Here is a 16,761-nt window from a genome sequence, read left to right as displayed (position 1 = left end):
ATGACCTTCATGATAATTAGCGCTGTGAGGTGAAAGTAACAGCAGACGCTGGGAGAGGCACAGCTGGCTGAGTCAAGCTTGTCATGACTTGACAAAAAAAAAAAAAAAATCTCAACCTAAGGTCCACCAGGGCTTTGGAGCATGTCCCTCAGTCTTCAGCAGCAGACTCCTCAGAGAAGTGCCCTGAATGGAGGAAGCTTTGAACATCTAGAGTTCATGACGAGCAAACTGTCTGCTGGTGGGGACCGTGTGGGACATCTGAAAGCTCCAGAAGCAGCCAGGAAGGAGACTTTGAGTTGAGATTTAACAGGATGAAATTCACTTGTCCCTGGCTTGACCTGAAGTGAGCCGCTAGCTTTCAGTCTGTGTGTCGTTTCCCTCGTTAAAGCAAAAGAGCGTCTTTCATTTAATGTTCGCGTCACCGTCGATTGGACTAACGTAGATCATCAGAAGGCAAGTCAGTGCCTTTTTACAGCGCCGTCGTGACGTTTAGGATCATGGACTGTTGAATTTCTACAAAAAAAAAAAAAAATTGAAGAATGAGGACAAAACTTTGCCTTACTTAAACCTGTGGAACTTCAGTACTTTTTACGCTTAATCCCTCATTTCTAGCTGTACTATTACTGTATTTAAAGAAGTATTCCACCATTTTTCACACGTGGAATCAGATGCCGGTTTATAACTCAAAACACACTCATATCACGTTTTTTAAGGGGGGGGGGGGGGGTCTTGTTCTTTTGCAAAGACGTTTGCAGTCATGCCTTTCTCATTTCATCATCAAACCAATTCTTTGTGAATGTCTGTAACACTGAAAAAAAAAAAAAATTAGGAACAAACAACAATCAGTAACAACCCATGATTTAAAAATGGCAGAATCCTCCCTTTGGAAAAGAACGGAGGTGATCAGTGAGGGTCAGGATGTTGTCTGTATACTGTATTTAGAGGTCAAATACTGTATTACTAGTGTTAACGTGTACATGGATATGAACTTTGTCGATAAAAACTTGACTGATCTTTCATACTTGACAGCATTTTTCTGCATTGTTAATTTATCACATTGCAAACGAGAAAGGGTTCAGATTATTTTGGCAGAAACGATGTGCACTTTCCCGATATCATTTTACGTGTGTGCGTGTGTGTGTGTGTGTGTGTGTGTGTCCATGAGGGCGTGTGTGTGTGTGCGAGTGTGTCCACTTTAACAGTGATATTTGGCTTCTCTGGTGCAACAAGGTTTGTCTTTTGTAAGAAAATGATCCCAGAATATTGAACCATGTTTTTTTTTTTTTTTTTTTTTTAATTCTTGTTTTTTATGTCGCCTCCACTGTATTTTAATTCTTTCCATTCAAAATTGGGATCAGATATATTTTATAGGGGTTTCATCAACATTTTCCTGATGTGATCTTTTCTTTAAAACTGCACAACTTCTGCAAACAGCTGGTTTGATTTGGAAGCAGCTTGACACACTGTACAGTACAAGGCATCAGTAAACCACTTCTCATTCAGTGACGGACACTGAGGACATGTATGCGAGCCAGTATCTGGGTTAGAGCTACTCGTGAATAACAAAGTGAAGCTTCTGAGCTCCTGTGTAATAACTGCTTTGTTGCTACTGTTTCTCTCCGACAAATTTTAATAAAGTTTTATAATTTCATGTTGGCCTTCAAGCCTTTTCAATAGACATTGGTGCTATTCAGTAAAGGAAAGTTGGCAGACTTTTGTCCTCCAATGTCATAACAAAAGGTGGTTTCTTCCTGGACGCCCTTATTGTGTGAAAATAAGTCATTCTTTTTCCATGCCAACATTTTCCAAGACATCACTCACTCTCTTTCGCTCCGTTCGAAAACTGTTCATCATCACCGGTTTTCATCAGCTCTGATGAAAACTTTCTCAACAGGCAACTCAACATGGACAACTCCACATATCCGCCATTTCCATTTTAATATTTATTTGAGTTCATGTTGTTGTGTTGTGAGGAATGGCGTACGTTTCAAACCTCCAAAGTTATTCTAAGCACAAAATGTACATGTGAGGTAATGAAATTAGGATCTTTCACACAAAACAACTCAAGGGCCCACAATGTATACCTCAACGACTGTCTGTTCACTATGCATTGTCGAGCTGCAGCAAAGACATTCTCAACTAGTCAATGGTGCGATAACTTCTAACAACATGTCTTACTTGACAAAAACACTGTCACACTGTCATTGGATGTGTTTCATGTCAAATAAAAAAAAAATCCTTTGTCAGAATTTCCAGTGCTTTCTTTTCCTTTCTCTTCCTTCCAAACATCTCTGGAAGCTTCAGGAATCAGCTGCTGCATTAAAGGAGGCTCACGTCGTCCTTCCACCAGGGGTCAGTCTAACTACTTCATCTGCAGGCAGGAAATATGCTCCCTCTGATGCCCACTCAGCCCAGTTTCTGTCAAAATATTCACATCTTAAACACCATTTTCACTTGATCTTCTCACTTCATATTTGAGGAGAAAATGAAAATAGTTCTTATAGTAAAAAGCAGCATTCACTAAGCTTAGTGCTTTTGCATGTTTTATTTATCCTATTTACTATAAATCACACAGACTTTACATCTAAACTAACCATTGTGCAGACCATGCTGTTGTGTTTTAAATGTTTGGATGCAGCATTATTGGTGCGTGGTGATGCAGTTTCTTTGCAAATTAATTTGAAAAGACTGCACTGCTTCTTTACGCAGGACTTTCACAAAAGATAAAACGGACTTAACACAGTTAATTCACACAGTAAGCAACACTTTAATAAACACACACAAATAAATGTCAATGTTCACTGCAGTGTAGAAAATAATAGATTATTGATCATTTTTGGTTGCAATTTAAAAATTTAGCTAATCTGCTTTAGCAGGACGTGAGAGTTTGATCAGATTTAATTGAAACAGTACCTGACGTGCTCTGTGCACTTCCTGTGGCAGAATATACTGTTTTCATATTGAACACTATTACTCCAAGTAAGACGCTGATTGAGAAACTTAGATTTCAAGACCATTAAACAAGCTCTTGTACATCTAACCAGCTAATCGCACCAACCAGTAGTGATGCTACACCAAGAAATAATCCAAAAAGATTTTGAAAAAATTCCTGATTCATGATAAAAGTAACATTTCATGCCTAATCCAGATGGCTGCATCTAAACAGTCTGAAGTGTGGCAGTGATATTTATTGCTGGCAGATTGTCTGGATGTTTCAGAGCAGCATCAGAGCAGATCTGAGATCAGCCTTGTGCTCAGTCTGTGTGCAGGAGACACTGATGCTGTCTGACTTGTCTTCAGCCAACCTGCAAACCTGCTGGTTCTGTCCACCTCCTCCCTCTGAGGAGGCCCACACTCGTCTGCGAAGCTCGTCACTCAGACCACATAAAACCTCTCGTCGTGCTCGCTGTAACACTGCAGCCATCTCTTGTTGAAATCTGTCGCCTGTATTGAGTTAAAAAATGTCTAAGATTCATCACCTGACAGGCATCGACCGCCCCGCTCTCCGTCCAGCACAGATCATGTTCCCAGTGATGAGGCCGTTGTACCAGCTGATCAGGTTACATGTTCTCCTGTCAATGAGCTCCACCTCAGCTTCCTGCTATCTGTTCATCAGCCTGCCCACAGTGTATGCCAAATGGTATTTACTTTCCAAGGGATGTTATATAGTCACTTATAAATAGTCAATAAAACATGCATTAATATTTCACAGAGTGATGAGCAGTTATACACGAGAGAGGCATTTAAAAACAAAGGGAAAACACTTCACTTAAACACCCCTAGTTGGCATTTATAAACAGTTTAGGAGCATTCAATAAATGATTCAGAACTAATAAGTCTTCATGGGAGGAGTTATAGTTCATGAAACTACATAAATAACTCTTAAAATGGTGTTTTTATATATATATATATATATACTGCTTATAAATGCTGCATCAGGAGACTATGGAGAGAATTGTCAGCTAAAGTGGAATAAAATGAAATAAAATGTAATACAAATAGTCAGATAAAGTGAGACAGTACTGTGTAACAAAGAAATCATCCAAGAAATGAATTGAGGGCAAAGACAGAAAAGAGGACATTTGTCATTTAAAGTGAGACCATGTTGCTATTAAGATATATTATTTCCCTTTAGAAAGTTGAATTCATAAGTCTTGCTGCTACAGCCTTACCTCATCTGGTATGACCAGTGGCTTATGGCGGCTAATGTAAGCTAACTGTAGATGCTGCTGTGTGCCTGACATTAATTGATCTCCTGAGTCTTCTCTCACAAATATCTGTAAGTGCAAACTTGCCTTCATGTCCAAAATCTGCAACTGCAGATGTTGATAAGTCATTGATAAAGAGTTGTAGGTTCTACGTTACAAAATAAGCTGTCAAGCCTGCAGCTTTTAAATGCTATTGAGTCATTAATAAATGATGTTTGGACCAGATGCTCTGCAGCCCTCTTAAAGAAGAAGGATCCATTTTAATTTGTATAACAATTTATTACCAAGGTGCAAAACATCAATAAATGATTAACTAAGCTTTCATAAAAGGCATCTGACATCTGATTTATGGCATCAGAAGATTGTTATTGCTTTTCTGCAGATATCTTTAATGCCTGCAGCCCTCACTGACTGTTTACTTTGATTTTATAATCATGGTATATTTGTAATCATGCTGCTCTTGGCCAGGTCTCCCTGAAAGGAGAAATCTAAGGATGAAGTCTGTTTACGGGTCTTGGGTCTTGCCTATGTGAAAACAGCTGTATAGTCTTCTGTGGCTCCAAAGGGATCTGCATGAAGTCTGCTGAATATTTGAGGCTGATGACTACAAGTTTAAAAATGAGGGAGTGAGAAAGAAGTGAGCTCTCCGGAGCTCTGAAGTCTGCTGGTCAGCTCTGCTTGAGGCTAGAAGCTATATTAGCTGCTACGAGCACAACACACCCAAATCTGTGCACTTGAGCGAAGTGAGTCGAGGTGCACTGTGGGTAATGAAGGTGTTAGGTTTGAGCAAGGAGGAAGAGTACGTGGAATAAAAGAGACCATATCTCTGGTGATGCTACACTGATGCTGTTTTTCAAATGTCCGCCATGTTTTAAAAGGGCAATGTTAAAAAGAGATTTTTAATTTCTTGGTTAAATAAAGGTTATGTATTTTGGTGTAAAGTGGCACCGTCTCCCTCCCCAGTGAGTCTGAGTTGGTCAGGGACGCTGGCAGAGATTCAGTGCTCACTTCAACATGAAAGGTCACCATCATGCTGCAGAATCAATGCCTTTTTCCACCAACCTGTGGAAATACGTGCTCCCCATCCGCTGATGAAGCAGTGGCTGATGAGCTCATGAGTCACGTCATGAGGAGCGCGGATAGGTTGGACATGGTCGGTGAAGCTGAAGGGACAGCTGAGGAGCACGAGCGTCAGGTCATCGTCAGACGTGATGTCATTGTAGTCCTCGTGCATTTTGACGTCGCTGATGGATCTGGGCTTGATCTCCTGCAGCGGATAACTCACAAAGTCCTGCCACCACATGGAAATGGTGTCTGCCAATCCTCCTGGACACAAAACACAGTAATTGACTCTGACTGCTTTGTTTCTTGTCCACTCTCATCCAACAATGCCCTTTTCCATTACAGGCCAGCTGTCCATTTCCTGTCTTAAACAGCACATAAAGGTTGGTCTCGTCAGTTCCTGAGAACTGGTGTCCTTCATTGCACAAATAAAGTAGAATACATGTATTGTATAAGCGCCTGTTTGTGCTCATATGTGATGTGAGAAGAGATTTAAAAGCAACTGATATTTGGTGATCTCTATTTGACTTTAACATCCTAATGAACATATCTTTACAAATAAGCATGCACACACGCTTGCATCTCTAACAGGCACATTGAGGGAATGTTAAACATGAGCTCAGAGGTGAGATCACACTGCGACAGCACTGGGTCAAACTGGGCTGAATCACAGCAGCATTTCTCAGTCTAAATTCACGGTAGTTTGATCTCCAAGAGTCCCAAAACCGTAACTGTGCCATTTGTTACAGGTAAGGTGTGTTTTTCACCACCAGCTCCATCTATCACTACATTTAACACAAGTTCTATTTCTCTTTACGACCAGTGAAACTTCTAATAGAGATCAAACTGCTGACCTCTGTGTCAATGAATGCTATTAGACACCTGCTCATTTCGATCACACAACCAGTCACAGCTTATTTTTGTACTTCTGTTTAACAGGACTTTGTGACATATATTTATTTTGTCTCTTTGCACATGTGACGGCCCACACACATGCTGGACCTCTGCTTGCATCCAGGACCCCCAACAGTAAATCCAGGTGCACCTCATAATGTGTGATGCACATATACTGTGCATATTTCATGTTCCTGTTACTTTGCTTCTTGAGGACTTTGTTGTCATGACCTTCACATATTAAATAGGTGGAAGATTTCTTAAAACCATTGCACCCAGGTTTCATGTTGTTAACTTAAAGGTGCCAGACTTTACAGCTGGAAATTGCTCTTAACTGGCATTTGACCTCGTAATTGTCAGCTTTGCATGTTTTTACATCTGATTATTTCCCTTCAGAATCAAAGATTTCCACAGTATGTTTGTCTCGATTTTGTGCACAAGCACAGAGTGAGTTATATACTTACTGTAAGTGATGCTCACAGGTATTTGAAGAAGCGGTGTAAGGCAGTGAGCACCCACATGATCGTCCTACCGCTGTGGTGCCTGGACAGCAACTGAATGCTGAGCTGCCAGGGCCACGCCCCCTCAGGTGCCTCCCCCTATATGATACACAGCTGGGGGGTCGACCAGGGGCCAGCCTTACAAACACAATCAAATACAGTTTCCATGTAGTTTTTGAAAATGACATCCTGTTATTTACACGGTTAGAGGCGGGGGTGTGACAGTGTACAATGAGTACAGTGTGTATGTGACCCTGCCAATTTACACATTAACATAAGATTAATCTGATTTAGTTCTGAAACAATCAGTGATTTAATCAGTTAGTCAATCAACAGAAAATCAGTGACAACTTGATAACTGATACAAATGAATTGTTTAATTTTTAGTTAACTGGGGAACGTGCGCGTCCTTCAGAGAGGCTGCTGACAGAGACATGGCAGCTCGCCTGGAGGTGACACCAGGAGCATGTCTGGGTACGTTGTGCTTACTTCATGTTTTACTTTTGGGCTGAAACCAGTTAAATGTTTATTGGTTAGCGTTAAATGCTGAAATGTAACGTTGGCGTAACAGCAGCACAAACACAATCAGCAGACTGACTCAGTAATGTCAGGTAGCTACGCAGCAATATGGAGGCTATAGCTAAGTGTGCTAACGTTAGCCACCATAAGCTAACAGTCAGTCTGGGCGTAAAAGAGAAAGTACTGAGTGTATGAAACCGAGCAGGCAGCGTGAATTACTGCTCATGAATTCAAATTCTCGTTATTTTTTCTTCAGAAGTGTCACTTAAGCTATTAGGAGGTGAAAGAAAGAGTAGCTCTGTTTAACGCTACCTTTAAACTTTTCAACTCCTCAAGAGGAATCATGAAAAAACACATATTTTGACGTTGTTTGTGGGTAAAATTTACCAACTTGTATGGTCACACATCTTAACAGGCCACATATATATTTGCCTCACATGACAAATTTCAGTGAACATCTCTGCTTGAGGAGAAGTTTTTCTCAGAGTCTGCATTCAGTGACAAAGTGGGAAATCCTCTTTTAGCCATGACTTCACATACTCAGGCTAGCTAACAGTTATCTCCTCTGTAAGGGCCACTGAAGGTACCAATAAGCAGCTGAACATTTCATTTAAATACTGATATTGATAATTTACTCCAAAATCCAAATAAAAGCAACTTACTACCAACTATTCTATTACAGCTGAAACGTGCAAAAGAAGCAGAATTTAAAGGCTTTGTTGTGTCCATTCACATACACACAGATTACATACACGCAGAAAACAAGGGGCAGTTTAGCAGATTAAGAGCTGCCTGTTTGCACATTAATCTGTCTATTAAAGAGCAGAGTGGGGCAGGAGGGCAGCAGGCTGATGCAGAGGCTGCTCATGAAATAGTTTGAGAACAGATGCTCCATGTTTCAAAATATGTCCATGTCACTGTCATCTGTGGCGTTAGATGGTCATTGAATGTAACACCGTATGTTTTTAAACAGAAAACGTTATTTTAGGTGGAGTTAAAGGGCCTTTTTTTGCATGATCTGACACATGTAAGATTTTGTATTCCTCTTTCTGTGTGTCGGGGGGCCTTCTGGAAGCTTTTTTCTGGCTGAATGACAGCCAGTGGATTCCTGCACTTCAGACTCACCGCACTGAGCTCACAGTGAGTCGATGCGTTTTGTCAGAAAAAGCTTGCGCGTGTTTTCTGTGCACAGTCTGATCCAGGCTCCTCTCCGAGCCCGGGGAGCTGCATTTTAAGCGCACGCCGAGGTGTGGAGGCTGCAGGCCTAAATGACCTTTACGATTTTACGAAACGCACTTGCCGACACTCCCTTACATTCTGCTGAGAGTCATCAATTATGCAGGGAAACTGCTCGCACTGAGGGGGAAGATAGCAGCAACAATATGGCGACAACCGCAGTTTCTCCCCAATCTCTCCCACATCTGCAGTCCTGCTACGGCTTTCTGGATTCATTGTAACGCTTACAAAGTGAGTACCTTTCATTTCTAATCGTTTGAGAAAGCGGTGCGTGTGTTGTTGGGTGAAGGCAGATTTTCCTCTCTGTCGGTATCCTTGCGTAAATGTCGCAGAGCTGCACACTGCCCCGCATCTTTTTTTTTTTGGAGCGGGATGGAAGAGGGTGTCTGCGTTTGCTGAGCGTCCATCGGCTGGACCAGAGCAGGGAAAGGGAAAGAAAGAAGAGATTATCAATCAATTGATGTCGATCGCGAGGAATTTATCGGATTAACTATTTCGTCGAGCATCCGAGGCACTGATTAGACCTTTGAGAGAGAAAATGCCTCGTAGGGTAGGCTTCAGGTAGGGCGCCGTCTGACTGCTCCAGCCCCTAAAAACGCCTAAAAAACTAACGATTTTTGCTAAATTTTAGTCTGTATTTTTGCTTTTGTTTACCATCTGGACTGCAGGATGACACACTTGAAACACCATACGGCTTCGGAAAAGGGGCTGATGCTATGTGAGTAGCCTGATCCTCCTCCTATCATCAGTAGCCAAGAAATGCACGTTCCTCCAGGTGATTTTGGTGTGGCAGCATCAAAACTGCTCTCTAATCGTCTTATTTCTTGTGTTTCATCTCATATCGCAGCCTGTGTGTTTGTTTTATTCCGCTGTCTAGCTTCATACTCCGGGCTATCTTGTGCACAGATAGAGCCCTTATTGATTTGGCAGCCGACATGGCTTCACGGGTGTGGTGCAGATCCTTCAAGGCAACGCGCAAAAACGCACAGAATTTTCCCGGAAAAAAAGAAAAAAAAATTCAACCGTGTTTGGCTTTCTGCTGAAAAACCTGGCACGTATTGCTTTAGTTTAATGTCATACATCGACATCACACTTGTGACTTTGATAAATCCATGGTTGCGTTTACCAGCGTGACATTTTCCACATACAAACCACCCACTGCAGCAGTAGTGCTTTGGCCAATTTGGTTGTAGCGGGGCCACTTCTCTGCGCAATATACAACCTCCTGCCTCTCTCTGTGGCTGAGCAGGACTTTTCTATCCACGTAACGCACATAATGGTGTCTACAGGCCCTCCTTAATTAACAGGTTGAGTAAACAAGCCTTCGTTTCTGACCGCGTCTCTGGAAAAAATGAGAAAATGACTGAGAAAGCTGCTCTATATGGGCCTGTTTTCTCCGTGAAAACGAGTGCGTGGCCAAGCCTGGATGGAAGCGATTTGCAACCCACAAACCTGAGACACAACAAGACGAGTGTTGGCATCATGACTTATCCTAATAACATTGAAGGGAACTGAAGGATAAACTGCAGGCCTGCAGGCGTCGAGGAGAGAGCCCAGCAAGGAGGCCTGGTGTGCAAGCGAAACCATTTCTGCAGACAGATCCGTTATGATTTTCGTTCTCTTTCCACCCTGCACGTATGCATTCGTGCGTGTGTGTGTCTCTGTGTGTGTGTGTGTGCGCGCGCGTGTGCGCTCGTGCGGTGCTGAAGCGGACAGCGCCAGCAGAGCAGCAGAAGGCTCGGTGACTGCGAGGTTCCGGGGTCCATTTTAAAACAGACGTCTTGGCTCACAGGCTGCGTGTTTTCATGTGTTTTCCCCCTCCTCTCAGAGCAGATAGAGTCGAGTCTTTGCTGTCGAGCGTTTTTAATTAGACTGTGTTATGCAAGAGGGGAAGTGACAGGCCCTGTGATTCAGATATGGTCGACGTGGTGTTCTCCTGGTTTAGGCTGCATCCACCTTTCCCTCCACCAGTTTTGCCTGGAAAACAAAAGGTTTGCGCGCGTGTGTGTGTGTGATGACAGTGGGGTTAACGGTGAAGTGTTGAAATTGTGCCACAAAACACCCCCAGTGTCTCGGCTCAGGTGTGGCTGTGTTCCCTCTTTCCTCAGCCCCCTCCTCTTCCCTCCAGCTCTGCCTCTCATTCCCGTATTGACCCTGAAATGTCCTGCAGCTTGAGCAGTCATGGAACCGTCATACCTTTTTTACGTCCTAAGTGTTTTGGGAAAAAGGCTCCACTGAGTCATTCAGCTGCTAAGGGGTCAAATTCTTGAATGGGTTTGTCGGCTTTCTTGTCAGAGTTTAAATGCAGGATCTAGAACTTGGTCCCAAAATTGGGGGAATATATTGGCTCACATACTTTTATACTGTAAGCCTGAACATAAAGCTTGGCATAATTGACAAAAAATGCATCTCAGATATGTCAATTAATATATATAATAACAATACTTAGCAATGAAGAAAATATGGCTATGAGAAACATTAAATTACAACAGAAACATCATAGAATCCTTAAATCTAATATAACTCATCAGCCTCTGTAAATGAGCATACAAATACACGTGAGAGCATTAAACCTGATGGCGTGTATTATAAGAATTCTCTTTCTTTATAATATTTTAAGTCAAAAATAATGAAAAGCTGCAAAAACACTTTCATGTATGCACATTTGGTGATATTTCTGAAGGGGAAATACAGAACCAGCCCGCCTTTGGTAGCTGAGGCTCCGCTCGCCATCGCCTCAGTAGAACCGTAAGCCTAACTACCGTGCTGATGTTAACCAGCCACAGAGCGAGTTTAAAGGGACAGAATGTGTGACTGCGTTTGTGTTTGCTGTATCGTTGTTTTGTTTCTGCTCCAGTGCTGAACACAAGTCTGTTCCTGTTTCTGTTCATCTTTTCTCCTTAACTGAGATGAAGGCATCGGGAGGGAGAGAGTGTAGCACAACCGAGCCTAATATCCTAATATCATTAAAGGCACCCTTAATATAATTACTGTGGCTTTTAGGTTGTGGCAGCCATCTGCTATTGTAAGTACATGAATGACATCATCTATTTTTGGTTTTCTTGACTTTTGTAAGTTGATGGAATGGAAAAGATGCTGCACAAGGTAAACTGTATCTGTTTATACCTTATAGCTACTGATAACGAGTGGCAAAATATTATGAAGACTTATGCAAGGGCAGTGAGTGTGAAGAGACAGCCGAGATATTGCTTGAAGTAAACATTCCTGCATCTCATGAGCTGTTAAACATCTCAGCACTTCCTGAATGTGGATTAACAAATGTCCAAACATTGTAGAGAACATGATCCAGGTGTATCCGGTTACCTTTAAAATCAGGCTTGTTCTTATTTACACTCATTTGGATCAAGTAAAACCAGAGGTTTGTAAAATGGAAACTGTAAATAAATAATGTGTCAAGGATGCAGAATACATGTAGCCATCTTTGTAGCACGTCATGCTTTCTACAGCCATTTTTTCTGTTCTATTCTGGCAGCAGCAGGATCAAATATTTTGCGTTTGTTGTTGTAGTTTTAGCTTATTGTCACGACTACATAACCAAATCTGTGTGTGCGTAAACATGAATGCATCTGGGCGTTTGTGACCTTATACACTTGTTCCAAACCTCTTCCTGTTCACAATGGAATCATTATCACTACTGAAAAGTCACATTTTACAGCTGAAAATGTTATTTTTTTTTTAACAAAGAGCAGATGGTGTTCACTTGCTCAACATGCCAGATGGATGGTCTTTAGAAAAAAAAGTTCTGCTGAAGTTTTGCTGACCATTCTTCCCGGCTTGCTCCTCCTGCAGAGCTACTACTGTGGATGGTACAAACCTAAAGACCAAGTAGCTGCAGGATGAAAACATGGCTGCACCCCTTATTGCACCGCCAGGACCTGATAGCTTCAAGAAGTTTACTGTGGAATCTTTGGCGATACTTGAGCAGCGCATCAATGAGGAGAAGAACAAGAAGCCACCGAAGCAGGACAGCAGCTACCGCGACGATGATGACGAGAACAAGCCCAAGCCCAACAGCGACCTGGAGGCTGGGAAGAGTCTGCCCTACATCTATGGGGACATCCCTGCAGGAATGGTGGCGGTACCACTGGAGGACCTGGACCCATACTACCTGAATTCTCAGAAAGTGAGTTTCCAAAGATGCACGCACACACACACACACACACACACACACACACACACACACATAACCATGTTATCAACTCAATTTTGAGCAAAAGGATGTTTCTGACCAGGGCTGGGTATCAAACCTCAATACCTCCTATCATCCAAAATGTGTCTGTGTCTCTGGTCAGATTCAAAGTCTTATTTGCTTAGTCCTTGATCAGATAGTGCCTGATGTAATTTAAAATGTGACCAGCTCTTGCACAGCAGCTTGTGTTTGGACAACATTTAACACTGGCTTCTTTTGTTCCCTGAAAAAACTGTTTTCATCCCAGCATAAGCATTGGGTATATGTCATGAAACTTCCTTTACTGGCACTGGTGGCACAAAACATCAAACGATACCCAGCCCTATACATGAATGGTATTTGTCCCTCAACCTGAGGTGTCCAAAATCTCAGATGATGAGTGTACTTTGAACCAAACAGTCAGAATATGATTACATTGCATCACATCACATCTCTTGTGTCGGGCCTGTTCTGCGATTGTAACCTGTTTTGAACACTTTAATTTTGATAGCAGTGTTAGTTTGTGTTTCAAACAGGCGGATTGTGTGACATCCTCATGGGCAATGAGCACAGTATGCAGAACATTTTAAGCTCAAGATGATTGTGATTTAAACATGACTGCAACAGCAACATATTTTTTCCCCCCTTAATTGTTCATTACATACGCCACCTTTACTGCCTAGACAGACAAGTGCTCCCGTATGTCAGCTGAGCCCAAACATGCATATTAATATTTCACATAATGTTCAGTCGATGAGTTGCCTCATGATGTCAAGATGAGTCACACATTACGACTGGAATATACGCAGACAAAGCAGAGGCGCTGTGTGGTTTGTGATGGTTGGCTTCCAGGTGTGCTGTGTTTACAGTTATTTTAATTCCGAGATTAGGTTGCAGAATGCAATTATGTTTTCCCCCTCAAAGACCTTTGGGGAGTGTGAGAGTCGAGCTCTCGAGCCGCTGAGTGGGCCGTTGCCGTATCTTCGATGTGCTCGCAGGGCTTTGGGGAAAAGGTCAGAAGCAGTAACTGTTGAAAGACTGTTGTTCCACATGACAGACTTTTCTAATTGTTCAAAAATTAATCTGTAGCAGGAGAGAAAAGCAGCAGCAGCAGCAGCAGGAGAGGACTCTGGTTGTCTTAGAAGAGACACGTGTCTCTCTGGGGTTTCTGTCATGTCTGACGCTCAGTGTGAGGACGGCTGGGTGACCTTGAGAGTCTCTGAATGTCCCCATCATGTGTACCTGTCAACCAACACTCTTGAAGGAGACTGTTTATTTCAGAGGACTGTCTTGCTCTTGTTGGACTAATCAGCCTCTGAATAAAAGTAATAAAAGATATAAAAGCCATTAGTGGCAGATCTTGATAGAGAGTGAAGTGAAGGCTCAGGAAAGTTAAAAACTTCCTTGAAATGTGAAGCCATGTTGGAAAATCTGAGCCGTCTGCGCACTGTGGCTTTTGTCTGTGTTTTATTGTGTGAACCTGCGTGTTACTTTAAAGAGAAGCAAGAATAGTTTATCATAAAATGGCCGTCTTTACTGAAGCATTAATCGAGATGCAGAGTGTACTGAGGTCAGTCGAATGCTGCCGTGTTTATAAACAGGACTGAGCAGCGCTGAGGCTGAAATCTTCTGCCATGGTAACGCCATTTGTTGTCTATTTTTAAACAAAGAATTATGTAACGAAATTGGCATTTTTATTCAAAATGGTCTCCTCCAATCACAAATCCTTTTAAATGCTGCTGCACTTTCATACCTTCAAATACAGCAAGCCCGACCTGAGAATGACAAGCTTGTGATAACCTCAGTAGTCGTCATTATTACCTGAACAGATTTCTTCAGATATTGTGTGTGTGTGTGTGCGCATTTAGGTGCACGGTATCTGTCTCCATGTTCCTGTCTCTCCGTCTGTCTCATACCTCTCTGTCTTTACACAGTGCACGCTGACTGTTATGTAACACACCAGTCCAGTGCACAAGGAGGAGACACGATTCGGATGACACGTGACAAACATGTCCGGTGATACATGGGACTGTCGATGGATCCAATCACTCCAATGGATCCGTCCATGCATTACTGTCACAGATGCATGCAAGTTGTGCAAGCTTCTCAGTGCCTGCCTCTGCCGGCAGCCCTGTCACCTCTCAGCTTCAGGCAAATCTAATTATGGCCCTCGATCTAGTCTCCTTCTAATACCAAAGGGAGCCGATGCTGCTTTGGATCTGACAGCTCGAGCAGCCGTGACGTCAGATCAGGTGGTGACCTTGATGGGAGAGCGTTGCTCTGTATGTCTTTGTCACTGCGTGACAGCAGGCCGGTTCTGGATACATTCCTCACAGGGAGGAGGTGAGGAGGGGGAGGGTTGTGGAGAAATAACCGTAAAGGACAACAGTTCATCTTCTTCGTCACAAATTTTGTGGCCCTTTTAGATAGTGTCATAGCTGAGACAGAGGGCTGGCTGGGCGATGACGCAGCATCCAGCCCTCCCTGCTACGCTGACGGCTGGAAGAGGGCTGTGACATGCTGAGCCGAGCCAGGCCACGTCAAGCTCGGTGTCAATGTACAAGGCCGGTGAAACAGATCATTTTCAAGGAGAGGGGGAGAGAGATAGAGAGACGGAGGGAGGCAGGGAGGGAGGGAGGGAGGGAGTGAAAGAGAGAGGAAGTGAGGACAGGGACGAAATGGACGACATGTGCAAGGATGCATGAGCACACTTGCTCTCCTTCTGGCTGCAGCCAGGCTCACTGAAATGTGTTCTACTGGGGAAGACCTGAAGGTGCAAGAAATGCGCTATTTTTCTCAGAAATAGGACAGAGCTTCTTGAGATATTCTAATATGTTTTATATGGAGTAAAATCTGCCCTATTAGGGAAATAAACGCTTTCCTCCACCACACCTGGACGTGTATCAGAGAATAAGCAACATCTGCTCTTCCTTTGTCTGGATTAAAACTTAACAGTGATCTTATCTCAAAAGTCACAGACAGACATTGATGTGAGGAACATGTCAGCGTGTCTTCATAGAAAATCGTCTTTCCCACAAAGATACCAGGTTTTCCGTTAAGAATGCAAACATATTTCTTTGGATGTAAAATGGCAGTAACAGGGAAGGCTTGACGAGGAATACACGAGCAGGCTAGCACCTAGCGTGGCAGCTGGGCCCCACACCATGGCTGTGTTTGTGTGTGTTAATGTGAGGCTCCCTGGCTTAAGGACCCATAAATCGCAGTCTCATTTACCATTTACCACAAGGGCTGACAGAAGGGGGCTCTTTGAATGGCTGCTGCTGCCCCCACGGATGCAGATGCTGCAGCCCCGCCTGATGGCTCGAGCTTCTGTGTTGAAGCCACTCTCTCTCTCCCACCCATCCCCCCCTCCCCTCCCCTCCTCCTCCTCTCCATCTTCTGCCCAGCTCCCTCGCTCTGGCTCCCTCTGCCCTGCTTCCCCTCAGCCTGCTGCTGCCTGCCTGCCTGCTTCACTCGCTCTCCATCTCCCCTGTTTTCTGCCTTTCCTCTCCTCTTTGCTCAGCTCTGGATTATGAAATTTTCAGTAGCTTTGCAGAAGTTTAGTCATGCGTTACAAAAAAAAAAGACTACATACGAGTCATACGAGTGTGTGTGTGTGTGTGCGCGCGCGTGATGGTGGATGACAGCCTTGGTTGCTCATTTTTGAGCTTTTCACGTGCTGGATTGTGTGCACATGTCAATTCAGTTGTGTGCTTGTGTATTTGTTCATGTGTGTTGGTCATGCATATACTCACCACATACGTGTGTGATAGTTGTATTTAACATAGATGTCATGCTACCAGCAACTGGGATGTTTCCGTGGGTGTCATTATGGCTGACCATAGCACTGCCTGGGAATGTTTACAGTATATATGTATGAGAGTATTCACACTCAGGAGAGAGGCTGCTGCTCTGACCCATAATAGTAAGTCGGGAGTAAGATTATCTAATCATGTTTAACTGTGCTGGCCTGTTCTCAGTTGTCTGCAGATCTCAGTCAAATTAATATCATGGAGGTCATGTGACAGAACTGTGTCTCGTCCTCCCAGCAGAAGCGCTCTTCGTTTCGGCTCCGCGGCCCTCCTTGAGATGTTTACGTTTGTTGTTAACAACATTTTACACATGCACTTCATTTCGGTAGCAAGCACACAGA

The 16,761-nt window shown here is 43.2% G+C and overlaps 1 protein-coding gene and 1 pseudogene across 6 annotated transcripts in view; one reads left to right on the top strand and one right to left on the bottom strand.

Annotated features, from left to right (window-relative positions):
• Positions 1-3,225: 3,225 nt before the first annotated feature.
• Positions 3,226-8,635, bottom strand: LOC143327203 (transmembrane protease serine 11D-like; annotated as a pseudogene).
• Positions 8,341-16,761, top strand: part of scn8aa (sodium channel, voltage gated, type VIII, alpha subunit a) — a 42,883-nt gene continuing 34,462 nt past the window's right edge. For 3 of the 6 annotated variants that reach the window (XM_076742006.1, XM_076742007.1, XM_076742004.1), the window contains exons 1-2: positions 8,741-9,137; positions 12,230-12,563. In XM_076742006.1, coding sequence (XP_076598121.1) covers positions 12,285-12,563 — 279 coding nt within the window. In that variant the 5' untranslated portion in view covers positions 8,741-9,137; positions 12,230-12,284. Of the gene's footprint in view, positions 8,651-8,740; positions 9,138-12,229; positions 12,564-16,761 lie in introns of those variants that run through there. The other 3 variants (XM_076742005.1, XM_076742001.1, XM_076742003.1) reach the window with 2 other exon arrangements.

The sequence above is a fragment of the Chaetodon auriga genome, chromosome 10 (genome assembly GCF_051107435.1).
Source record: "Chaetodon auriga isolate fChaAug3 chromosome 10, fChaAug3.hap1, whole genome shotgun sequence".
NCBI classification, from domain to species: domain Eukaryota; kingdom Metazoa; phylum Chordata; class Actinopteri; order Chaetodontiformes; family Chaetodontidae; genus Chaetodon; species Chaetodon auriga.
Note: the sequence above shows the minus strand (reverse complement) of the source record. Positions and strands in the feature narration are given on the sequence as shown.